A 26,985-nucleotide genomic window follows, 5' to 3' on the forward strand; every position below is an offset into this window, starting at 1 on the left:
TGGTCACTGTCTACCTGGTCTCTGCGTGAACAAAACTGCATCTAAGATGCAAATGAAAAATTAAAGCTATTTACAGATAACGCCAGGAATTAGAAAGTGCAGTACTCCTCAGACTGGCTCTCAGATATGGTGCTCACATAGAGACAAATGGAGCTGCTCATGTAGTGTCTTGAAAAATCCCCGTGTACATGTCACCAACATAAAACCAGTTTGCTCAGCAAGATGGGCTATGGTGTGCAGGCTGCAAAATTCCTCTGCAATTGTAAATCCTCAAAAATCCAAGTTCCTATTGTATGCTTTTTACTTTTTTTCTTAGATCTGGTAACTTTTTGGGTCAGCCTGCTTGTTCTTTGCATAGACAGTGATCTCACTGCTTTCTCCAAGTGTCCCAGAAGCACTAACTTACTTAAAATAGAAACTCATAAAAGCTTAATAGATTTACTCTGAAAAGAGTGGAACCGCTGGGTCATTTAAGGAACGGTAAGGTCCTCCAACTGAAAGAAAACCACTGACCACTTGTGGCCTTGTAAATTAAAGTTGATGGGCGGGAAGAGTTGTTCCCAAGGCTATGGATGATTAGGGGCAAGAGGCCTCTATATATAGGGTCAAGAACATTTGTAAAGATTAATAGAGGGGCAATAACAGAGCTACCTGAGGGCCACATAGGGAAAATGGCAGAAGATTTCCTATCTACTTGTGATTAGATTAATTTAAGGGTGCTGTTGGCCAACATTTAGCAATGCTATTATCTACACTAGGGGTGTCGAACTCAATCAGAGAAGGGGCCAAAATCTAAAATCCAGCCTAAATCGCGGGCCGAATGGTTTACTGAACAGTCATAAACTGTCATTGTGATGGAAACGCAGCAGAGTGCAGTGATGACAGCGTGGTGCGGGCCACATTGCAAGGCCTGGCGGTACGGATTTGGCCCGCGGGCCTTGTGTTTGACACATGTGATCTACACTGTTGAGTGAAAAAGGAGTTCACACGCCAGAACTTCCAGTTATTATGGAACACTAACACACAGGCTCCCTACTGCTTCTAATGACAAAGTAGGCCTTACAGAAAGCCTTAATCTTATTTCTACATATATTGGCTTCACAACAAATTACATGACTGATTTTGCTAAGTCACAAAAGGATTATACACAATCCACTTCCAAGCAGCCTTCTTACATGGCTTAAATTTACTATCTTCTCAACTCCACTTTGGCGCTCTTGCAAACAAAACTTACTATCAATTGTCCAGGATGCATGAAAGAAATCAAAGACGACTCATTTTCACGATCTAAATCCCCGATCTACAAAGGTATACCACTTGAACATTTTCCAGCTCAAGCAAAGCCAGAACCAATTAGCTGGTATAGTGATCCTGCTGTTGCTGCAGGATTCAAACTTGGGATTGAGATATTCATGTCACTCTATCAAGAGTCACGGGAACTTGACTCTTAGTTTGAATCAGGGCAGTCACCATGTCGCCTTAAGAGATTTTCATTGAGCCACCTTGGACCTCTACCAGGGCACCTGATAATGATCTCCTTTTGGTATGCTGGTAATCTCCAAAGAAGTTTCATCAAGCCAATATCATCATAAAAGCAATTTCCCATATATCTACATTGTCTCCAGCTCTCAGATGGGTATGTGATGTTATGTTCTCTTTATTAGATGGAAACCAAATTTTTGACTTAACTTCAAAAGTAGGAGTACTGGACAAATTGCTACCAGCTGGAACTTCACTTAAAAATGCTTTGATTGCGAAATTGTTGCTTGTTGGACTAGTGTCGCAATATCCAGAAGTTACAAGGTTAATGAGGAGAATGAAATTGGATAATATTGAACGAGAATCATCTTTGTCCCCAGTCATAGATTCACTAATTGGAATGCTTAAACCATTTGTGGTTGGTAAGAAATGGAGGAGTGACATCAGAGGCACAATTTCCTTCATGAAGGGGTTTAGTTGCCAAATGCATTCAACTGTACACTCAATCCCCTTTCTCAGTTCTGGCACTTAACACATTTACTGAAAGTCTTTATTGTGTTAAAGAGCATTGATTTAATTGTAGTGACATAGAAGCAGTGACAGACATTTGCCACATAACTAAAGTTGTAATAAACACTGTGGGTGATCCTAGAATCATACATCAGGTTGAAAGATCCAGTTTTTGTGGAGCTGTGTCTACAAATTTAATGACACAATTATCCCTTGCAACAGTTAGATCAGTGAGACACTACTATGATCATTCAGGTACTTTTCCTGGTGCTATCTACTATAAGCCTCTTGATGATATCTTCCTTCTCAGTCCATGGACCATGTGGAGGATTCGAGACAATGTGTTTAACAGAGAATGGGATTCCTGTAGACCTTGAAGGAGTTTGCTGTCGATCATATGTGCCTCTTGATTTATGTCCGGCAGTGTGCCCAGTGTCTGAGACCCTCTTTGGACTTGTAGTGGAAGGTGCATTAGACTGCTTGGAAGCAATTGAAGAATTTCCTTTACACACAGGGAGATCAAGGCGAGGAGAGACTGAATGGTCAAGAGAGACTGAAAGCTATAACGGATTAACAGCCCTAGTACAACATCTTCATCAATATCAAGTTAATCCGTCAATCTTTAAATATAACTTGTAAACCACGATGGTCTTATAGCATATTAGAGCACAAAGAATATTTTAGAATATCACTGTATAGTTTTGGTGTGTGAATTCCTGTTGTGTCTGCTATTTCATTATTTTGATTCCTGATAACAGTGTAGATTTGTCCTCTTTGGTACGCTTTTTATAAGCATCCTTTGCTATACTTAAGAAAAATAAATAAAGTTGATGGGCAGATGTGAAAGGAGGTGAGATTAAGAGGAGAATTAGAGTTTTAAAGATTTGGGAGTTTTTTTTAAGTGTTTTCTTCCTAGTCCTCTTGGTAAATCAGAAAACCCTACCTGAATGGCCATGATCTAGGTCAGATCTGGGTACCAGGACACTCATCCCTGCCTACCAATATCTACTGCTGTAGGTCTCCCAAAAATAAGTGAATACTTAGAAGAGTAAGAAGAGAGTAAGCACAGCTGACTTTACATAGTCCCATGGAGGTAAATTGCTAAGTATTAAAAAAAAAAAATTAAGCACCCTAAATTTCCCAAAGCTGAAAACTGTAGAAAAGAACTGAAATTCCCACTTTAGAGAAGGGGGAAGGCGGGGAGGAGGGGGAAGTGGAGGGTTTGTCTTATTAGTAGTTGGCTATATTTTCAGCTCTATCCAAGAGCAGCAGTTATGTAAACACAACTACTGCAGAACATCCTCTCCTTCTTCAGACTGCTGGCACTGCTCTGATTTCAGGTATTCAGATACCAAAGTTTGGCTGTTGTCTGGGAAGATGTTGCAGTGTGGATGAAGTAAAAATTTGCTCTCTTTAAGAGAGTGTCAAATATTTGAAAGAGCAGGGACCAGCCCAACAACAAGAGTTAGAACTAGAAGAGCCTTTCATTAAAGGAAGTGGCCGCACACATCTCAAGACAACTATAAAGACTTGACTAGGAAAATAAGACTTCCTCTGAATCTATGAGGACAAGCAGATTTGGCTACAACTCAGATACGGAAGATTTCAGAACCACGTGTACATACATTCTGCAGAATTTTGAGTGTGTTGCCTTTAGACCCTTCCAGGAATGCTCCAGACGCCTTCCTGTTATATAGACACAGTTACTGCTCTGGGATAGAGGGTCTGGGTAAAAAAATAAAGCTAAAACCGAGTAAGCTCCAATGCACAGAGTGGTATTAGTACCGGCTAGATTTTTCCATGAGTATAACAAATAATCTTTTCCATATTTGATTTATTCACCTCATTTTTAATTTTCCTCCCATACTCCCAAAAGAATTGGCTTCAGCTTACTGAGCTTTCTACCCAAAGGGCTTATGAAAAAAGGTACCCAACTAAAAGCAGTAGGACTAAATGTGTAAGACTAGGATACACCGAATAAGGGGGTTCCAGAGTTTTTCCTGAGACAAGCCTTGGCAGTAAACGAATTGATGAATTAAGTGGAAGGCTGTCATATCTACATGTCTGCACCGACACTCTGACTCTTGTGGCTCAATTAAAACTGGAAAAACTCAAGATATGGAGTACATAAAAGCTCAGAAAAGGAAAAAGAAATGAAAGGCAATGGAAACACAGGAAAGAGGTGACTGCTTTCCTAAAGCTGATAACTTGGCATCCTCCAAGAGAAACTCAAGATTCCAATTTGTATGTGGGTTAAGGAGTCAAGACGGGAACAGAAAGTGGATCACACTGCTGTAGAATGTCTGCATGTTTTTCCATAGCATAATATTCTGCCCGAGAAGCAAACGGTCTACCATAAACTTCTCTCCACAGAGTGGTTGGGGTAGTTAAGAGTTATCGGAGGAGGATGAAGAGGATGCCTGACAAGGTTGTAGTCCAGTTCTTTTCAGACAGTATTTTGGCAACCACCTGATGGATGAATTCCAACAGTACTTCACCCACCAGGCTGAGCACTGCTTCCACACTGTGGGATGGACATAGACTAGGAAGGCTCCACGCCATTCCTAAAAAAATACCTGTAACTCCAAGTATGCAGGCGATGAACTCATCCAGAGTAAAGTCTGTCCTCTCCTGTAGGGAAGGGTTTCAAAAACGAGAACTGGAATTGGCTCTCCAGAATTTTGGGAGATCACCCCAATGACTCTTTCTTCATTGAATGTTTTAATTTCAAGAAGCTGTCCACATGGTGTGATACTACAGGACCTCTCCAGGAAGAAGGCTCAGCAAATGGGATGTGCTCAGGCAGAGCAGCAGTCTAAGAGATAGAAGGGACTGCTAAACATCTATTTTTCAGTTCCTCCGGGCAGTGAAGCACCCGGCAGACATGATCTGTCCACTGCTTCTGTGGATGCTCTGTGAGGAACACTCAGAGGGAACAGTGGGCTGAGTGGTTGGGTGGCTTGGACCTGGTCCCATGGAAAAGGAGCAGGTGTACAGCATGTGAATGGCCAGGCAACCCAATTCAAATTCTGTTTAATCAAATTCAGTCTGAGTGCATCTTGTCCAAGGATGGTGGGGAGAGGGCCTGCTGTTCCCCGACAGACTGTGATACTTACTCATTGTTTGGAGTGCAGCCCATGGAACCTGGATCCAAAGTGGAGGAAAGGTTCTGAAATGAGTTGTAGTGAACTGACTGACATCAAGGGACTTCCCACACAGCTCTATTAAACACTGCTTTACATGTGTGCTTGGGCGCAGCAAGGATGGGTTGGGGTCTGGAAACAATCATTCCAGAAATGAAAACCCAGATTCAGAAACCAACGGAAACCTCAAACAACAGAAGGGAGACCCTTGAAGACAAAAGAGGAACTGTTGGCCCAAAGAAATACCCCAAATTTTTGTGAAAACACTAATATAGTGAAAAAGAAAAAATTCAACCTAGAAACAAATGATTACACAACAAAGACAGTACTCTGTGTTAGCCAGGGCACTGCTCCAGAGGTCTGCCTGGGTGGTGTGGGTTACAGGATACGGCTACAGCCTGGGTTGGACTTGGACACACAAATTCCTCAGCAAGGAGTTGGAAAGTCCCAGGCCTGGTCTATGGAAACAATTAAGATTCAAGAAATTAAAAAGAAATCCCTACCTCACCCCATCCTCCTCATCATGAAAGAATAGAGAGAGACACACACATAGACAGCATTCCCTGAAATAAGTCTCAGGCCTAGGAGAAGGTGGGAGCTCACACTTTCTGAGGCATGATCCCCAACGTTCCAACCCGTAGACAAATTGGCAGCTTGACAAAGAGTCTCCTGCCAGTTACACCTGAAAATGGCTGCCCTAGCATTCCAGATAAAATAAATATGATTATGTGCCCAAAACAGGCAATGGCCACGTAGGAGGCCTATTGAAGGAACCAAAAGAAACAACACTCAGTAGCAGCCTTTAGGTTTTGCTTTTGCTGAGTATCCAGACCTGTTAACTAAAGCGATAACTGAAACCTATTGATCCTCTTGAAACACAGCCGGAGGCCTTTGGACAGCAAACTCTCCATCGGGGCTGGGAAGAGGTGGCACCATCTGAAACTCTGCTGGGGCACTTCCCAGTCCTGCCTTGCCAAGAGGCATCCCAGCTTTCTTCCTTCTGATCTTCCAATCCCCTGAGTTGTTTTCATGACAGTTTATTTCCATGTATTAAAGGAATGACATATACAGAAATGTCATCTCCTGAGCCCAGTCGGTCATTAGATATCCGCCATCCTCTGTCCTTCAGGACACCTCGGGCACGCATCACCAGGTCCTGAGCTGCCAGTGTGTACCTGTGCAGGGAGAAGCAAGAGCGAGACCATTAGTGCAGCACCAGGCAAAAGTTGGGGTCAGGCAAGGAGAGAAAGGAGGTATCACTACAGCTACAGTTTTTGGATACTCTTAAAGTCTCAAAAGACTAGGTCACTTTTTTCCACATGTGGGATGAGTAATATAAATTACTAGGGGCTCGGTGCATGAAATTTGTGCACGGGGGTAGGGGCGGGGGGTTCTCCTCAGCCCAGCCTGCGCCCTCTTATAGTCCAGAATCCCTTGGAGGATGTCGCCTGCTGGCTTAGGCCCGATACCCCCAAGAATTGGACCTAAACCGGCAGTCAGATACCCCTCTCGCAGTCTGGGGCTCTCGCAGTCTAGGACCTTGGCTCCTTACTGCCTGCCTATAACAGAGGTGGGAGAGGCTCACGCCACCACCACTGTGCTTGCCAGTTGTGAGTTGGCTTCTGGCTGAGTGGCACTCCCCCTGTGGGAATGTACTGACCACCAGGGGGTGGCTCCTGCATTGAGTGGCTGCCCCCTGGTGGTCAGTGTGCGTCATAGTGACCAGTCATTCCCTTGTTCGGTCAATTTGCATATTAGAGTTTTATTATAAGTAGGTCCTCAGGTTACATTGGAGATCCATTCCTGTGACATAACGTGATTTTCGCCATAAGTTGGAACCCACCTACATAAACACTATGTAATGCACATGGAGCAGTAATAAAGTGAAACAGTAAAAAAAAAATTAAAAGAAAGATAATTCCTGAGCTTTACTTGTGTTAAATCAATAATAAAAAACATAAAGCACATATGAACGTTGGGGATCATGCCTCAAAATGACAGAACCCTTTTTTTTTTTTTTTTTTTTTAGATAAATGGGAGATGGTGATGTAACCACAAAATAACGAGCGAGGACTGCCTGTATAGGATTTTTTAGATGGTAGTTGGACAAGACACCAGGTGCATTAAATAACCTAAATTAATCTGTTGTTCAGTCCTCTGTTGAGGTTTATAATGATGGTAAGGACAGAGTCTCAGTTTGGTGCAGGGACTTGCTCAGGCTCAGGGTTTTCATGGCAAACAGAGTCTAGCTAAAAAAGTATACAGGAAAAATAAGACCTTTTCTTTTTCAGTTATGCTTATTATTAGGACCACATTCCTTTTAGGACAAAGAATAGTCATTTTCCATTTATAGTGGGGGTAAAATTTGCTTTTTAAAAAGTGAGCTGATTTAAAGAAAAACATTAATGATGATATACATGTAGCATAGAAATATAGTAAAAATGGGAAGGTTTCATTGGTAAATGACTGGTAAATCCTGGTCTGCGTGAGCTGTTGCACCCACCCTTATCTATGCTACACTCTCCTCTTGACCAATGTCAGAGAGGGATGCTTCAAAAACTTGGAAATAAGATTGTTCACTGAGATTTAAACTCTAAACTTAAGAAAAAGGAATAAATGGCCTGGCTGCCATGGCTCGGGAAGTCACAGTTCAATTCCCGCTCAGGGCATATGCCCAGGTTGCAGGCTTGATCCCCAGTGTGGGACATGTGGGAGGTAGCCGATCAATGATTCTCTCATCATTGATGTTTCTCTCTCCTCCTTTCTTTTCCTTCCCTCCTTCTCTGAAGTTAATAAAAACATACATATATATATATATATATATATATATATATATATATATATATATTTAAAAGAATAATTGATATAAGCTGATGGAAAGTATTAACACATAGCGAAAGACAAATGTGGGAGGTGATTTGGGTGGGTGTGGGCATAGGTTAACCTCGAGGCAAAAAACCTGAGATGAAACATTGGCAGGTGCCAATGGAAATACTGATGAGGGCAGAGAGTCTTTGCTGGCAGACTTCAAAGAAATTCAGTTTCACCAGTAGGACCATATTTATTGTGGATAGATTACTCTCTTAAACATGATTCACCTTTTTCTGATTTCATGTTCACCAATAATCTGTTTATGATCTGCCTTCCTGTACAGGCCTGTCTACAGGGAAAGACTAAGCTAATCACTTATAGTTTTAGAATATCAGTCAGTTATATTTTTCTGTATAAATGTCAACAGGCATTTTGGTTGGCAGATCAATCTTGTAAGCTTGGTTAAGGTGAGCCAAGTTCTGATAATGAATCTGTTCTTTGTATGTTGATTAAACTGGTTTCTGAACCTGAAAAGCTAAAAACTAGACTCTGTAAATCACCAAGATAATAAATGCCATCCTACAAGGAAGGCCTCCTGGAAGCCAGTCCCTGGACCTTTAACAAGAGACATGTTGGTATTACCAGTGGCATTTCCCTCCTCAGAATGTCTTTGCCTTGCTTTCAGAATTGTGTTAAGGAATTAGAAAACTAGAAACTCTCCATTTCTTCTGTTAAAACACTTTATGAATTTATTAATTCTCATGTTAAAAGAGATCTGCATCTAGCCCCGTGGTTGCACTGTTTAAGACCAAAGTCTGTAGGGAAAGATCTCAATCTTGTAGAGTCTATGAAACTCAAGTTTACTTATGCAGCCTAGAGAGCAGACAGAAGGTGACAAAGCAGAGGCTGTTTTAGTTCACATACAACAAATGCTTTTTCTTCTGGAGGAGAGATACCCCTTTTTCTATCAGTATTGAAAGAATTATCAGAAATCTCTGTTCCACCTGAGGGCTAGGTAGCCCTCTCTTCAGAAGAACTGGAATAATAAACAGGCCTCCGAAGAGGTTTTTGGCTAAAGAGACAAATAAATATCCCTAAATTTACATACTACAGCTCATATATTGTATTCAGTAGAGTTTCTCGGATACTCTTGGTTACACTTGGTTTTATATTAAAATTGTACATCTGAGATTTAACCACATATGGAAAGGCTACTATAAATATAGGGGTGATGTTTATCATCCTGGTGATTAGCCTTTCAAATTCAGAAACTTGGCTAAATTAATTTACCGAGTAGATTGATCTGTCAGGGTTGAGCACACCTTAATCCAGTTTATGAGCAGATTAGACATAGAAAATTATGGTAAATTATGGGAAAAGATCACTGACAGTGAAAGAAAGATACTCAAAGATTAAAAATAAATAAAAGAACTCAAGATAGCTCCTACTGCTAGTGTAGAGGCAAATAGTCCTATAGGCCTCAACAGGTCCTGTATTCAAGGGACAATGACTGAGAGGTCAAGGTTAAACAATGTCCAACTGGTTTTGTTTAAGTCATGATAGAGTATCATTCATAGTAAAAGGCAATAGGCCACCCTGATATTGCTATTGCTAGTGCTTTTGGGTATTGTAAAAATGGTCAAAATTAGCTTTGGTATTTTACTTTATTTTATTATTATTGTTTTAAATCCTCACCTGAGAATATTTTTTCCACTGAATTTTTTTAGACTGGGGTGGGAGAGAAACATCGATGTGAAAGAGACACATTGACTGGTTGCCTCCCACACATGCTCTGATCATCTTCTTCATCTTTGAAGTCTCATATCCTTTCTTCTTGAATTCTCCTCTTGGAGCTGCCATGCTACCCCACACTTCAAGTTTTCTTCCTGCGTCTGGACTTCCATGACACATGGCACAAGTTCTCTCCAATGCCCGTTCCCAATTTCTTTTGCAGCCCCCAATTAAGACTTGGGAAGAAGTCCATAAATGTTAACTTCTTTTCACTTCCAGGTGGGTCTTTCCCCTCTACCATCCTTAATTAATGGTATCCTCAGTCTCTTAAGCAAGAAACAACAGTCATTTTCAATGCTAACTCTCACACTTATGTTTTTCTTTCTTTTTTAAGTCCTCACCTGAGAATATATTTTTCATTGATTCTAGAGACAGACGAAGGGAGAGTGAGGGAAAGAGAAGATCATTGTGAGAGAAAAATATCAAATGGTTGCCTCTAGTACACACCCCCACCAGGGATTGAACCTGCAACTTGGGTATGTGCCCTGACTGGGAATCAAACCTGTGACCCTTTGGTGCACTGGACAATGCTCTAACCAACTGAGCCACACTGGCTAGGGCTCACCCTGATATTTTCAATGATAAATCCATAAGGCAGAGTAGGACTTCTACACTATTATTTTAAGTGTATTTTATTAGTGGTACATAGTTAAATAAAATAAAGACAGCTTTATAGTGATTAAGATGTAAGTTACTGGTAAATCTGTTTTGCCATCACTCATAAACACAGAGAGGTTAATAGACACATTTATTTTGTATTTTCTATTTATTATGTTTTCTTTTCCTTCATTCCTGTTTCTGTCGGATTGATAGCTTTAATATCTGTTTCTTCCCTCTACTGGTTTAGAAATGTTAGTTTATTCTTTTTATTCTTTTAGCAGTTATGCTTAAATTTTTCATATATGAGTTAATCAATATTTATTTTCCCCTCTTGAAAATAAAGGATTTTAGAATGCCCTCCTTCATCTTCCATGTTACTGCCTACTATTTTAATTTTCAACTTGTTTTTCAAGACTACTAGCCACTATCATCATTTATAACTTATATAAAGAAACAAACATACTAACTTCTTAGCCTTTTGAAGTTTATTCCTTCCTTCTGGATTTGATTTTCTTCTGTTAAAGTACTTCAGGGGTTTGTGAGGGATAAACTCGCCCAATCTTTGGACCATAAAATTCTTTATTTTTGCCTTTAATATTGGATGATAGCTTTATTGGGTATAGAACATTAGATTGGCCATTATTTCCCATCAGCAGTTTGGAAATAATATCCTGTTTACTTCTTCTTTTGTTGAGAAGAAGTCTGTTTTCTATAATTTCTTTATGTCTTTTCTCATTGGTCGCTTTTAAATTGTTTTTTGTTGTTGATGGTATGAAATTCCACTAAGACTGGAATTGTGGGGAACATCCAGCCAGCAGGCTGTGTAAAGCTCAAGAAATAATTTGGTCTGCCCCTGCCAAGGCATTATGGTGAGTTAATTAAATGTTTGACCAAATACAGCAGGCTAATTTTTAAGATAATAATTTTGTGGCCCACAAATGATGTTATAAATATCCAAATGGCCCTTGGCAGAATAAAGGTTCCCCACCCCTGCACCAAGACATAGTTTGGCTAACAATGAGGATTTCTTTGTCTTTATTTATCCTGGTTGGAAATTAGTTTTACACTTCTTCAAACTGAGAAGATGGTTGATTCTGGAAAAATCTCAGGTGTGAATTCTGGAATTGGAATATTTCCTCCCCTCTGTTTTTTATATTTTTTCCATAAACCTCCATTATATCTTCTCTTTTTACCCTCTAGATTCCAGCTTCTTTTCTGTTTTCTTTTTTAGCTGCCTGTAATATCTTTCAATTCACCTATTCCTACTTTAGCAGTTTACTACTCAATCCATTCAGTGAGTTCCTTTATTACAATGTCTTCTTTTTCATCATTGTGAATTTATATTTAGTTCTTTTCCACAACCACCTCTTCTTACCTTCCAATTCTATTGCATGTGTTTAAAGTTTCTCTCAACCTGTTCGATTAGGTTTTTGGGGAGTGCTGGAGAGATGGCTCCCTTATATCTCACTAGAGGCCCGATGCATGAAATCTGTGCAAGGGGCTCGGCCCTTGCAGCCCTGGCAGCTTGCCTCAGTCCTTGTAGCCTTGTCTTCATCTGGAAGGTTGTTTGGAAGGTCGTTCAGCTGTCTGGTCTAATTAGCATATTACTCTTTTATTATTATAGATTATTCCTTCTCATAGCGAATTTAAAGGTAAGGTATAAGCTTCTCCTAAGCAGGGAGTTAGACACTGTAAACACTGTGTGCCCTGGGCTATCTATAGAGATTTGAAAATTTGCCTTTACGTACTAGGGGACACCCTGGGTTCTTCCAGCCCTAGAACATGTTTTTTTTAATTTCTTGGCTTAGGATCTCCATACTGCTGGAATGGTGTGAAGTTTCGCTTCACACTTTTACTGGGTTGTGGGTCTACCCAGCCATTTCTCTCTCCTTTTAAAAACTCACTTCCACCGGCTTCTAGTGATCACCCAGGACCCAGATGCTTCAAGGAGGGCCAGCCCCAACCCGGTGGGAAGTTGAGGAAGAATCCCTAGGTCCTCTTCTCCCAGCACTGTTGCCAGGAGCTCAGACTCTTCCACCAACCTTCTCTTTTCTAATGAGCAGTCTACATAGGTAACTGAAGAGAAAGATTAGATGCTACATTCAATAACTTAACAGTGCAACTGCACTCTGGGTCCAGTTTCCTGACGGTTCCTTCTCGCTACAAGAGGCCTGTATTGAAATGAAGTCAGAAACAGCTTTCAGGTAAATTGAGGCCACTAGCGGGGAGCTTTCCTCATAAACTGATTAACAAAACCCCAGGAACCCAACTCTTGGGAGGTGTTTCTTCCTGGCACCAGCGCTTAGCTCAGCTGGGGGCCATTCACCAGCACCCGTATTCCAGGGCCAGCTTGCTCCACGCAAGAAACCATTAGCAAGACGGCTTTCTCTCAAGGCTGGTACAGGAAGAAACAACTTCTGGTGCAGAGAACTGCTTCTCCTCGCTCCCATTTTGTTCTCCAGTTTCTATCTGCAAGAGCTGCCTGGTTTGCTGACGGCGAAAGAAGATACTGAATGTGGTAGTAAAATAGGAGGGCTCCCGGGTTTGGTACTGAGGCTGAACACAACGGTGTACACGTGCCACAGACTGAAGGGTGTAGGGAGCGCTGGAGAAAATCTGAGTCAAAACATACAGGAGAGTAGCAAAAAATATACAGCACAGCTGAAGGCAGTGAACAGAAAGTGGGATGGGATCCAGTAGCCAGGACTCGGAGGCAGGCTGAGGAGCCTGGTGATTCTGGAAGCTGGCTGAGGAGAGTAATGCCACTATGGAAAGCCTTGTTCAGAATCCTGATTAGATCGCATTAGGGAAATGTGGGAGTCACTTGAAGTACTCTCTCTCCTAATGAAGAGTCTCCCTGGGAGATGATTTTGTATTTTGAGAACTTGTTGTTGTTGCTTCTCTGGCTGAAGCTTCCAATATTGATCAGCAAAGCCCTGCTGAAAGAAATGGCTGCCGGGTGGGATCTGACTTGGCACACTTCACAGGGCTTGGCTCTGAGAGGGAGGGAGCAGAGAAAGGCCAGCAGGGAAGGGAAGAAAAGCAAAAAGGGAAGAGGGGCTGAAGAATTACTGGAAGGCCAGAAGTCCTTTCACAACCACTGCCTCTAATGGCAGGGTGGAGAAGACTGATAAATCCTCAATTGTCTCTGCTGTCCTTGCTGTTTCTGAGGCTTTCCCCTCCTCCTCTGTGGAGCACACAAAGGGGTGGGCGTGGGTTGCCTAGGGTCCAATCCTGGCTTTACCACCGCCCAGATGGGTGGCTCTGGAAAAGTTCCCCAGAGTTGGGTGAAAGAAAAGTGGCAGGGGGAGGGAGGGAGGGAGGAAGGGGCGTGGGTGGGGAGGGGGGCGGAGGTGGATGAGGTATGGAGGGCGGAGGGAGGGCGACGATGGATCGAGAAGAGCAGATACGAGAGCTGAGATAGCGAGGATCGAGAGGTTTAGGGCGGAAGCAGGAGGAAGTATGGACGGATGATTCGCACTTGCCGGCTCGCCGTTCTCGCCGGAACTGCCTCAAGCCGATATACTCACGCCGACATCTCCTCCTCCTCCTCCTCCTCCTCCTCCTCCTCCTCTCCTCTCTCTCTCTCTCTCTCTCTCTCTCTCTCTCTCTCTCTCTCTCTCCCTCCCTCCCTCCCTCCCTCCCTCCCTCCCTCCCTCCCTCCCTCCCTCCCTTCCTTCTTTCTTTCTTTTCTTTCTTAAAAAATATATTTTATTGATTCTTTACAGAGAGGAAGAGAGAGGGATAGAGAGTTAGAAACACCGATTAGAATCATCCATCAGCTGCCTCCTGCACACCCCCTACTGGGGATGTGCCCACAACCAAGGTACATGCCCTTGACCGTAATCGAACCCGGGACCCTTCAGTCAGCAGGGCAACGCTCTATCCACTGAGCCAAATCGGTTTCGGCCCCTTTTCTTTCTTATAAATCTGGGATAATGGTAGTGCAGACCTCAAAGGTTCCTGCCAGGAATAAAGGAGGTCCTTCTCATAAAGCACTCAGCACAGTGCCTGGCACCTGGTCAGGGGTCAGTATAGGTGAGCTGTCATTTTACTCACTATACATAAAACTGAAATATGGTAGCACTCATACTTGGGTAAAAACTGCTGTTTGAATTTTAACCTTGCTATCTGACTTCTACCTTCGATTGCTTGCTTAAACAATAGGGTAGTTACAGGAGATTGACTCCCACTGACTCAGTAGCTTCAGGAGTAGAAACTGTAGATAACCTTTAGTTCTGCTTTTGTATTATGGGCAAGATAGGGTCACATCCAATGTCAAGCAGAGTGTGACTGGGAACCAACCCTGCAGGCCGTCCCCAGTCTTTAGAATTTAGTCCTGAGGGGCCAATCAGGGTTAGCCGAGGCAGTGACATCACCAACCTGAATAAAACTCCTGGGCTGGGCGAAATTCGCGCTCTTCCGCCATGCTGCCAGCATGAGTGGGATAGCCTATGCTAGCATAGAGATGGCTCTTTTGTTTATTGCATCGGACTCGGCTCCCTGGTGGTCCTTGGGGATCATGACTGGAATCCCCAGCCAGGACCATGAGGGACCCCCATTCCGAAGAGCCTGACTGGCCGCGGTAGGTGTGTGTTTGTCTGTGTTTTTGTGTGAGCGCTCTGGAGGGACTGCCCCTCCATCGGGGCTCTTACCTGGGTGTTTACCGGCTGCTGCGTCAGCCATGGCTTGAGTCCAGATTCGAATCTGTAATAAATTCTAGCATGCTTAATCAAATTGGCTCCGGTGGTCCATCTCTTGGGGACTCGCTTCGTAACAAAAACGTCTCTCTCCTCTCCCAAGAGTTTTGCCTTAAGTCATCCACCTCTTGTAGAATCTTGTTTCCCACCAGCCCACATCTGAATCAGCGGCTGGGGTGTCAAAACTAGGCCCATTTCAGGCCTCAGGCTGCAACCATGCCTGAAAATCTCAATAGTTCTAGTTGGGTGGGAACTTCTATTTGCCATTTGGATGGTACAGACAGGGTCACACAAGAGTGGCAGGAACTGGGGGATTAATGGGCCCCAAATATTTGCATATAAAAGGCAGCCTCCATCTGCTGATGCCCTGCAGTAACAGAGTGTGATGGGAAAGGGAGGAGCAATCCTCTTTGCATTCTGAGCAGGCCTCTTGGATTTAAGAGGCAGAAAAGCTCTCCCAGGCTTTGGAACATTGGCAGGGATCTGTGGTGACTGGATGGGTGGGGGTGGGAGGTGACTGGGAGAGTGCTCTTTGTTGTGCTCAGACCCTGACAACTCATCAGGGAGGAGGCATGTCTTCGGCTCAGGGCTGGGAGCCGAGCCACACATGTCCCTCGCCCTGCCCAGAAGCCGCTCGTGTCCAAGGTGCGGGGATTCCGCCCAGGAAATATACTGAGACACGGGGATCATGACAGCTGCTGTCTGCAACGCTGTCACTGTGCCCGGCAAGGGTTTGTGTGCCAGCTGGTACAAGCTCAAAGACTGCGGAGAGCTCCCCTCCTCCACAAGAAAGGGTAAGACTGCCGGCCAGGCACTGCCCACCTTTCTGCCCCTGGCACCAGCACCCCAGTTGTGCCTGTTTATTTTAGTTGGAATCCCAAACATTTCAATGTGAGTGCTCATAATAGGCCATTTCCTTCTCAATCCTTCCTGGCAAACCCTTTCAAATGCCCCGATGCTCCAACAACGTGGCCGCGCAGCCCTGCTCCAACACCACACAAACAGCAAGAGGAAAGGCGGGCCTGGCGTGTGCTGCCTAGAGGCCCTCATGCTTCCAAATTCCCAGGGACCTGAATATGCTAAACACCGAGAGAGAAAAATGCAGATTTTATCTAGTCCTCAAACTCCAGATCAAACACAAATGACATTTGTAAGACCTGTAGCCGCTGGGAGAGGGGAGGCTTCCTTTTTGCATTTGAGGCCCAGTTTTTGAAAACCATATGGTGCCGGCAGAAACTAGTTCAGCTCACTCATGGAAAGATTTCATAAAAAACACACCCAAAACCCCTTTGTATTCTGCCAGAATAAATTTCATATTATCAGTGTAACACAAACTAGCATTTAATACCTACATTAGTATCTTGCTGTCAGTGTTTGGCGGGTGTTTTACTATAAACTCTCCACTGATGACTTTCTTCCTTAGCAAGGCACAGGGTTTTCTGAGCCTCAGAAAGCATGGATGTGAAAAACAGCATTTGAAACATGACCATCAAGAAAGCTTCTCTCCTTAGGGAAATGCTCTACAGAGTTTACAGTATATTGGTATTTATAGACTTAACTAGAGGCCCGGTGCATGAAATTCATGCACAGAGAAAGGGGGTCTCCAGCCCAGCCTACACCCTCTCTAATCCAGGACCTCTCAGGGGATGTCCAGTTTCAGCTTGAAACCGGCAGTTGGACATCCCTCTCACAATCTGGGATTGCTAGCTCCTAACTGCCCGCTCTGCCAGCCTGATCACCCCTAACTGCCTCTGCCTGCCAGCCTGATTGTCCCTAACTGCCCCCTCTCCCCCCGGCCAGGTTGCCTCCAACTGCCCCCCATCCATCTGGTAACCCCTTAGTATACCTCCCTGCCAGCCTGGTCACCTCAACTGCCTCCCGTGCTGGCCTGGTCGCCCCACACAGCCTGCTGTTCGGTTGTTAATGTGAGGGCATTGTGACCAATTTGTATATTACCCTTTTATTAGATAGGATACCCCATAACAAGCCCCTCGGGTATCATGCAGGGGGACTGAGGGCCGGTAGGTACAAGCTAGAGATGAGATTTCCATAGACAGCTTTTGGGAAGTGCAGGACTGAGCAGCAAAGCCTTGCAGAGTTTCACCTGGGCATTTTGAATGTGAATCCACGCCACATTTTCATGTGTGGTTACCTGCCCCTTGGCCCTTGGTCCTCTGGACGTTGCCCATGACGTTTCCTTTTAGTATTAGTCACCATTTATTCCTTTCTGACAAAATATCAAGCATCTTCTCTGAGTGTTTACATCCTTGCCCCCATTTTGAATATTGTTTCCAGGAGACTCACCCCCAAACCTCCAGCCTCACAGGGGGAGAGACAATCCCAGGTGTGCTGCCTCAGGACCTTCAGTTCTCAAAAGAAAATTTTACTGGAATTAAAGAGACCTACAGGCTGTGCAGCCCACCCTCCATGACTTTGGCAACCCCCTCTCGAATGTTAGTTTGTGTATTTCCTCTGAACAGCTCGTTTCACGACCCCACATCCTCAGAACTGCCAGCCCTGCTACACGGCAGGGCAAACTCCAATAAAAAGGAAAGAGAGAAAGAACCCCCTGCCGCACGCACATGCTGGCTTGTCCACAGAGCCGCCCTTTAATTTCCTAGGTCCTTTGTCAGGACAGTTCAAAATAGAAGGACTTACTACACTGCGGTTAAGAAGCTCTCACAGCTAATTTTTACCCATTTCTGCCGAGAGGATGGTGCAAGGGTCAGAACTTCACAAATTCATCTTTATGCTAATCATCTCTTCCCTCACAACTCACTCTGGAAAGTGAGATGCTATTTGAAATTTCTTATTAGAAATGATGTCACGAGAGGAAGACTATGCTGGCCGTTTGTTGAGACTGACTGGAAAGAAAGAGAAAAAATAAAAATAAAAAGCAAAGGGGAAAAACAACCCCTACACATAATGTAAACAAAAGACAAATAATCCAACAGCCAAACCCAAAAGTCCCGCCTGTCACAGGACGAAGGCCCTGTCCCTTTCTGCCCTAAATTTCTGGACAAAACTGGGTGAACCTGGCAAAACTTAGTCAAACAGGCCCATTCAAAACCTCCGATGAAGAAACATTTTGTTGTCCTTCATTCTTGCTCTGTGGTCTTTCCTCTCAGGCTGCCCACAATAGGCTGACCTTATTTGCTCAGGGAGCCTCCAGTCCTCGACTCCCAGGACTAAACAGGCAAACCTGTGGTCCGGGTATTACACATTTGGGGAGAATTGGATCCTTCTGGCTGAGGAAGGGCTCCTGGAGCCTCTGGCATTATAGTGGGTCTTTCTTCGTCACAAAAGTGATGACTTAGGCCAGTGGTCGGCAAACTCATTAGTCAGCAGAGCCAAATATCAACAGCACAACGATTGACATTTCTCTTGAGAGCCAACATTTTTAAACTTAAACTTCTAACGCAACTTCTTCAAAACAGACTCGCCCAGGCCGTGGTATTTTGTGGAAGAGCCACACTCAAGGGTCCAAAGAGCCGGATATGGCTCTCGAGCTGATGTTTGCCGACCACGGATTTAGGCTAAAACTTATTAGGATGACTGACTTCCATTCATATTTCTACTGTGCATAACAAGACCAGAACAGTTCCTGCTGGGAGGGCACCAGCAGGCCACCTGTTGTGTGGCTTTTGGGCCTGAGCGCTCTGTGGACACACTGAGCCAGGGCTTGAGTGTGGCGCCCTCCCTCCAAATTACACACGGATGCGTGCAAACGTGTCACCATGAAAGAGAACATCATTTAATGCAATTCTTAAGTCTGATTTTCCAAAATGGCTTAAATTAGTAAGGAACGCACACAGGTAGGGACATAATGCCTGTCTCATGTTTTCGCCATCAGATGGTACAGGATGTCTTCTGATTAATAATGGCACACCTCAGCCATTACTGACTGTTGGGTTCTTGAATGGGTCATGTTCTCCCCTCCAACTCCATCTCACCCCTGCGTTGCCTGGTTTATCTGTATTTATTCTTCAGGCTGAAGTTTGGACATCCCTTGCTCTATGTTAGGTTCCTCTCTTCACTCACTCATATTGTAACTTCCTTATGCTTCTGTAACCATCTCTGGAATTTAAACTCCAAGAGGACAGGGACCAGGTCTGTTTTCTTCAAAATCTTCCCAGGGTCCAGCAGGCCTTGGCTCATAAAATAGGCCCTTAATATTTCCCAAATGAATGGATCTGAATCACAGTCTTTTGGCAAAGAGAACAGCTTTGCCCCGAAGGTCTGTCTTAAGACCTCAAAAACCAACCGGAATTTTTCTGACCGTCAGCCTGATAATCTATGTGACCAATAAAGCTATGCTCATTTTGTAGCTTTTCCTGTCAACTCTTTCATCTGTCTGACACAGGGCTCTTTCTCAGGCATTGGTTTGTAATCGGCTCTGAAAGGCAAACTGAAGAACTTTTTTTTGTTTTGCTCCGTTTGTTCCACAGCGATCACTGTAAACCCTGCTGCGGCACTTCTCACGAACCCAGGAGCCTGCTCTGACGTGGCATGCACCTGCCCAGGGACAACCCTACCCATAGGTTACCACTCCCTGGAAGGCACATCTGTTGCCATGGAGAGAAACAGACTGGTGAGCAAGACCAGGCCAGCTTGGAAAGAAAAAAAAAAAAAAAAAAAGGTGTTGGGTGCCTTTTCACTCATACCTGTCAGCTGGGTTTACAAAGCTTTACAAAGATAATGGCAGTAGCGAAAATCAACATAAGAATGTTGCTAATAAGCAGGATATAAAACACAGATTAAAACTAAAACCTCAACAGGAGAAAAAAAATTCAAATTTAAATAATCTTTACTTGCAGCACCATCAATTCCTGTGCACCTGAGCAAAAACGATTATGCCAACAATTCGAGGAAGAGAGACAGGATAGCTTCACTGTCTTCCTGAAAGAATTTTGTTGTTGTTGTTGTGAAACATAAGAAACATGCAAAAATAGCCACAAACAGAGTAACAACAACCAACACCACTGGTGCTCACTGTATAGCAGGCACTTCACTTTATGTACACGTGTGAGAAGTGCTATGGGCACCCTGTGTTACAGCGGCGGGGCCCCAGGCACTAGGATTCAGAATCTTCCCTAAGTGTGCATGTATCAAAGGAGCAGAACCAAGATTTGAGCTCAGGCGGTCTGACTACGGATTCCACACCATTAACCACGGGACTTCACTGCCTCTCACAGTTTACTCACAAATGAATGCATATTACATATATGCACTTTAGCATGAACAGGCAGGCGGCACCAGTCATCTAGCTAAAGGAACCGAGCACTACTTAAAGACTCACTGTGTGCCCCTCCTCAAGCACATACCCTACTCTCTCTGCCACCTCTCCTCCCAAGGCACCCGTTACCCTGAATTTTGGGTTAATTCTCTTGCTCTTTGTTATAGTTTTAATGTCTACAGCTCCCCGTGATACACTGCTAGTTTTCTCCTTCATGTAAATAGAATCACAACATGTGTATTCTTCTTTGACTTGCCTGTTCAACTCAACATTATGTTTCTGAGATTTTTCCCTGTTAATGAGGACAAATTTGGGTCATTCCCCTTTTGTGAGCTGTATTTTATTCTTTGTTTATCCATCCTATGATTGGACATGTACAATAATTTATTTTTATAACAGAAACAATTCTGTGGATGTCTCTTTACACGACTCAAGTTTTAGCAGCACCAGAATCACCAGGATGGTTTGGAAAAACACACGTCCTGGTCCTACCATTGGTGTAGATTTAGAAGATTTGAGGAGGGGCCTGAGAATTTGCATTTCTAACAAGGTTTCAGATGATGCTGATGCCATGTGGCCCAAAGATCCCACTTTCAGACCCACTGTTCTTGGGTACAGACCTAGGTGTAGGACAGGGAATGCGTAGGCTCTGCTTTACCAGATATGTCAATATGTCTTCAGAATCTTTCTATAAATTTGCAAAGCCATCTGCAGTCCTTCCACATTTTTAATTTATACTATTCAATTTAAGATTTTTTTCCCCCCATGTATTTATTGGCTATTAATTTTCTGTGTGATGACTGGTTCTTGCTCATTTTTCTATTGGATTTTTAAAAATGTTTCTTTTTTGATCTAGGAGAATTCATTATATTTTATGGATATTAATCCCTCTTTAATTATACAAGTTGCAAAAATCTTCTCCCAGTTCATGGCTTGTCATTTTATTCTCTTTACTAGAAGCCCAGTGCACAAAATTCATGACCTGGGGAGGGAGGGGCCCTTGGCTTGGCCTGCACTCTCTTGCAGTCTGGGACCCCTTGGGGGGGTGTCCACCTGCCGGCTTAGGCCCGAGCTGGCAGTCAAACATCCTTCTTACAGTCCAGGCTCTCACAATCTAGGACTCCTCATTCCCTCTTGCTCGCTGCTCCTTACCGCTCAGCTAGCTGCTCCTTAGCGCTGCTGTGGAGGCGGGAGAGGCTTCCACCACCTCTGCTGTGCGCCAGTCATGAGCCCGGCTTCTGGCTGAGTGACACCCTCCTGTGGGGGCGCACTGATCACCAGGGTACAGCTCCTGCATTGAGTGTCTGCCCGCTGGTGGTGAGTGTCATAGTGACCGGTCCTTCTGCCGTTCAGTTGATTTGCACATTGGGGTTTTATTATATAGGATGTTGTCTTTTGAAGAACCAAACTTGGTAAATTTAATCTAGTCAAGGGTATCAGTCTTTAATTGTTTGTGCTTTCTGTGTCCCAAGAAATCCTTCTGTATTTTGAGATTATCAAGATAGTTTCCTATATGCTATTTTCTAAAAGTTGTATTTATTTTTGCCTTTCACATGTAAGTCTTAATTTGCCTGGACTTGATTTTAGTGTATGATGTGAGAAAAGGATAAAATTTTATATTTTTTTCTACACTGTCTTAATTGTACTAATTTTGTGTTAATATCTAGAAGGGTATATAACTCATACAGAAATGTCACAAACATTCTTGGCATTTTTTTTTTTTTAACGTATGTCTAAAATCAACTTATGAAGTTCCATGAAAACTCCATTGGAATTTTGGTTATAAATTGTATTGATGCTAGATCAATTTAGGGGAAATTAATGTTTTTACAATGTTCCCATTAATGAATGGGTATCCTATATAATAAAGAGGGAATATGCAAATTGACCGTCATACTGTCACAAAGATGGCGGTGCCCATAGCCACAAGATGGTGGTGCTCAGACCCCTCAGCCCCATCGGAGTCCCCCAGTCATTTCAGCCCTTCTGGGGGTCGGGGATGGCAGGCATGCAGTGGGTCAGACCCGCTCTCAATTCCCCTGCTGCCCAGGACCAGCCTGAGGCACAGGCAAGCCTCAGATGTCAGCTGTCCAGCCACCTAGGGCCACCCAAGGCTCAGGGAACCATGACTGGCAGAGGCTTGCGCTGCCAGCAGTGGCACCATCAGAGGTGTGATGGGGGCATTGCCTTCCCCTGATCGCCGGGTCGCTTCCCACCTATGAGGGTTCCCAGACTGTGAGAGGGGGCAGGCCAGGCTGAGGGAACCCCTACAGTGCATGAATTTTCATATACCAGTCTCTAGTATATTCATAATATCCTCTTATATTTAACTAGAGGCCCAGTGCACGAAATTCATGCATGGATAGGTCCCCAGGCCTGGCCTGCAATAAGGGCTGATCTTTCCCAGCAGCTGGCCCCATTTCCCACGTCCATCACCACTCACCCCCATCACCACCCTCTCCTGGTTCCTGGCTCCCTATTGGGCAATTGGAGTTTGCCGATGGGGGGAGGGACTGAGAGGTTGCCTAGCAGACCCTGATCAGGTGATCAGGGCCTGCAGGCTGGGCACAGTTCCTGCATTGAGCATCTGCCCCCTGCTGGTCAGTGCGTGTCATAGCCAACTGGTGATTCTGCATATTGCGCTTTTATATATATAGATTGCTACTGCATCTGGATTATTATTATTTTTTTATTCCTAATATTGTTTATTTGTCAGTGCCCCCACCACTTTATTCTTGGTTAGCCTTATGGGGAAATTTTATCTATTTTTAAAAATTTGCTTCTTTGTGGTTTTTTGTTTTTTTTTGGGGGGGGGGAGGTGGTAAAATATACAAAACATAACATTTACCACTTTAACCATCTTTTAGTGTACAGTTTTGTGGCATTAAGTGCATTCACATTGTTGTGCAGCCATCACCTCATCCATCTCCAGAAATTTTTCATCTTCCAAAATGGAAACTCTGTGTCCTTTAAACAACTCCCCATCTCTAACTCCACCCCCAACCCCTGTCAACCACCATTTCACTTTCTGTCTTTATGAATTTGACTACTCTAGGCACCTCATATAAATGGAATTATACAATAGTTGTCCTTCTGTGACTTTACCATGTCTTCAAGGTTCATCATTTGTACAGTATGTGTGAAAATTTATTTTCTTTTTAAGGTTAATAGTCCAATGCATGCATATACTATATATTTTTATTCATTCATCTGTCTATGGATACTTAGGCTGCTTTTACCTTTTAAAAAATATATATTTTATTGAATTTTTACAGAGAGGGAGAGGGATAGAGAGTTAGAAACATCGATGAGAGAGAATCATCGATCAGCTGCCTCTTGCACACAAGCAAGGTACATGCCCTTGACCGGAATCGAACCTGGGACCTTTTGGTCTACAGGCTGATGCTCTATCCACTGAGCCAAACCAGTTTCAGCTGCTTTTACCTTTTTGCTTCTGTGGATAATGTTACTATGAACATGGGTGTACAAATACCTCTTTGAGTTTCTCTTTCTCTTCATTTGGGTATATATCCAGAGGTAGAATTGCTGGGTCATATGGTAATTATGTTTAATTTTTTAAGGAAGTGCCATATAATTTCTCACAGCTGTACTATTTTACATTCTCAGCAGCAATGCGAAAGGGTTCCAATTTTTCCACATCCTCACTAACACTTATTTTGTGTCCATGTGTTTTTAAAATAGCTATCTGAATGAGTGTGAGGTGGTATTCCATTGTGGTTCTGATTTGTATTTCCCTAATATATAAGCTATTTCAAATTTTGGCTTTGTCATTTATTTTCATTGTATATTTGTTCTCTATTTTGTTATATATAATTTTTCCTTTCATTACTTCTCCTGGGTTTATTGTGCTGTTTTCACTTTCTAAATAAAATATTGAAATAAGGACCACAGGCCTAAACTTTTAAATTAGGACAGCTGCTTACTGACAGCCTGCACACGGGAAAATACAATCCACAATCATGTAGTTCCATTCCTTTGGCTCCTTAGAACCTTAAGTTACAAGAATCTTTTTCTACATGTTTATGTTGATAATATGGGCAGAACTAGCCCAGTAATACAAGTCAGCCTCAAGGTCTGATTCTGAGAAATATCGTTCTCTATGGTTAAGGGTGTCTTTTACCTTTTCTGTGGTAAAGAATCTAAAACTTAGGGGTAGAGGTTCCTTGTGATACAGGGCAGAGCTCTGTAAAAATTTACCCAATGACGTGGATATAGTCACTTCTGGCAGGTCAGGGGTGAGTAGAGTCTTCATCAAATTAGAAAAGGCTCAAAATTCAGCTTTTAAAGTTTTGATATGCATTATTCTTATTGTTCATGCTCAAGTAATTTCTAATTTTTATTGTTTTTTGTTTTCTTTACTTAAAAGTCAAAACTTTTATACGTTTGGTTTTTAATTCCATGTAGATTATCACTCCCTTGACTAGTTTGAAAGTTATATTTTCTATTTCCCTTAGTAGTTTTCTTAGCTATTTAACCAGCAATTTTCAACCTTTTTCATCTTGTGGCACACATGAACTAATTGCTAAAATTCTGCAGCACGCCAAAAAGTATATTTTATTTTTTGTCAGTTTGACAAAAACAAATAAAAAACATAATTTTGATTCTTTTACACTGGATTGCTATTGTCGTGTTGGCTATTTTCATTGCTGTATTTGACAATCTAAGGGAAAAAAGGTCAATGCCCCTGACTAAACAGCCAAATATTAACAGTTTTAAAAATTCTTGTGGCACATATGATGAAACTTGCTTATTTAAACATATATACTTAGAGTCTAAAGTTAAACATTTTGACCTTTTCTCAAATAGAACTTCAGCATATTTTACTGATTACTATCCCCTTACGCTCCATATGCTATTTTTATTCAGAATTTTAATCCTCTAATTTTAATACCATACATCATTCTTATTACTGTTTTATATAGTCAATATAAGTTTAAGTATACCTACATATTTATTAATATCTTAGTAATCCATCTTACTTCTCAGGCCTCCCATCTGGGATCATTTCCTCTATCTGAATACATCTTTCAGAATTTTCTTCAGAGGAGGTTGGTTGGCAGTAAAATTTTTGTTTTGCCCCAGAATGTCTTTATTGCATCCTCTTTGTTGATATTTTTACTACACATGAAAATTCTAAAAATTGAGCTATTTTCCTATCCTACTGAAGATATAATTTCACTATCTTTTGGCTCCGATTGCTTTTAAAAACTCAGCTGTCAGTCTAAATGCTATTCCTATGTATCTGTTTTACCTTTCTAGCTGCTTTTAGTATCTTTTTGTTTCTTTAAAGTTTTTCAGTTTCATTATAAAATGCCTATTATAATTTTATTTTCATTTCTTCTTTGTTGGTCTTTCTGGATATTAAGGTATTACTTAACAATTCTAGAACACTTTTTTTTTCTTTCCATCTGCTAGAGAATTTCCTTTTGGAATTCTAATGACAGTATCTTAGGTTATCCTCCTAGTTTCTTAAGCTCATTTCACATTTTTCCTTCTCTTTGTCTCTCTGAGCCATATTCTGGATTATTCAGATCCATTTCCCAGTTCTCTAGTGTTCTCTTCAACTGTCTCTAATCTCTTTAATCCAGTGATTTTAGTTCCTATTCTTATATTTTCATCTCCAGAAGTTTCACTTCCTTATTTTTAAAATCTCTGCAGATATTTTATAGACTTTTATTCTTGTTCATATTTTCAATGCTTTTACAAACCTTTCTGAAACATGTAAAAATATTTATATTTTTGTGTGATATTTCCAATAATGAAATATTTACAGGCCCAACTCTGCTGACTGCTGCTTCTCCTGGCTTTACTCATGGAGACTTGTGTCCTTGTGTTCTAAGTGAAAACTGTTTCTCCAGAGGTTTCCATTCCTACCTGAGAGTCACCTAGGGTAGTTTAGGTAGCTACACTGCCATTATGCCATAAAAGAATATCCACTTTAATTTTCTCCTTTCTCAATGTTTCTCCAAATAAATTGTTCCCCAGTGGATAAAAATATACTTTGGAGGATATGAACTAAGATACTGAAATATCTTATAAATCAAATTCTTTACCTGGGTTCTACTTAGGATGTTCATTTGGCTGTGACTGTATCTCTGATAGGAAGTATGATCCCTTCTGCAGTTTGGTTACTAAACCATCCTATTAGCTCATCCATATATCACAAATGTTGAAAATGCATGATTATTAATTTCAGTCACATTATAAAACACTGCTTAAGAACTAACCCTATAATCACAGAGATGCACAAACCTGTGAGGGTCATCAGGATCACAGTTAGGGAGAAACTGAGTGATTGCTTCTGCCACTTCTTCATTTGATAAAACATCCCACAGTCCATCTGTTGCCAGGATCAGCACATCATCTGCTCCATGCTCATATTTGGAGAGATCGTAGACTCTTACCTGAAACGAATGGGAACACTTCGGCTTACGAGGTTGTAAGCACATCATTCGCCCTAACGAACTGACTTTGATCTCCAGCCCCTTTTCCTGCCCAGTCAGTGGTTTGCAGGTATGCACTGCGAGGTACTCATTGTGCAGCAAGCTTTGTGGGCAGGGCAGCTTCCTTTGGAGACTTGTTGTACAGACATATGGGGCCTAACGGGTGGGCTTAATAGTTTGAAAAAAAAAAAAAAATGGACTGCCTGGCAGGTGTTGCTCAGTGGGTAAGCGTCCACATATGAACCAGGAGG

At 42.6% G+C, this 26,985-nt stretch overlaps 1 protein-coding gene across 1 annotated transcript in view; it reads right to left on the minus strand.

The window, feature by feature from the left end:
- Window positions 1-3,891: 3,891 nt before the first annotated feature.
- The window catches only part of PPM1H (protein phosphatase, Mg2+/Mn2+ dependent 1H), a 226,381-nt gene continuing 203,287 nt past the window's right edge, over window positions 3,892-26,985 (minus strand). Inside the window, exons 9-10 of the mRNA XM_036458585.2 lie at window positions 26,544-26,695; window positions 3,892-6,307 (exon numbers count right to left, since the gene is read on the minus strand). Of these exons, the coding sequence (XP_036314478.1) occupies window positions 6,160-6,307; window positions 26,544-26,695 (300 nt within the window). The 3' untranslated portion in view covers window positions 3,892-6,159. The remainder of the gene's footprint in view (window positions 6,308-26,543; window positions 26,696-26,985) is intronic.

The sequence above is a fragment of the Pipistrellus kuhlii genome, unplaced genomic scaffold, assembly GCF_014108245.1.
Source record: "Pipistrellus kuhlii isolate mPipKuh1 unplaced genomic scaffold, mPipKuh1.p scaffold_m20_p_3, whole genome shotgun sequence".
Lineage (NCBI taxonomy): Eukaryota > Metazoa > Chordata > Mammalia > Chiroptera > Vespertilionidae > Pipistrellus > Pipistrellus kuhlii.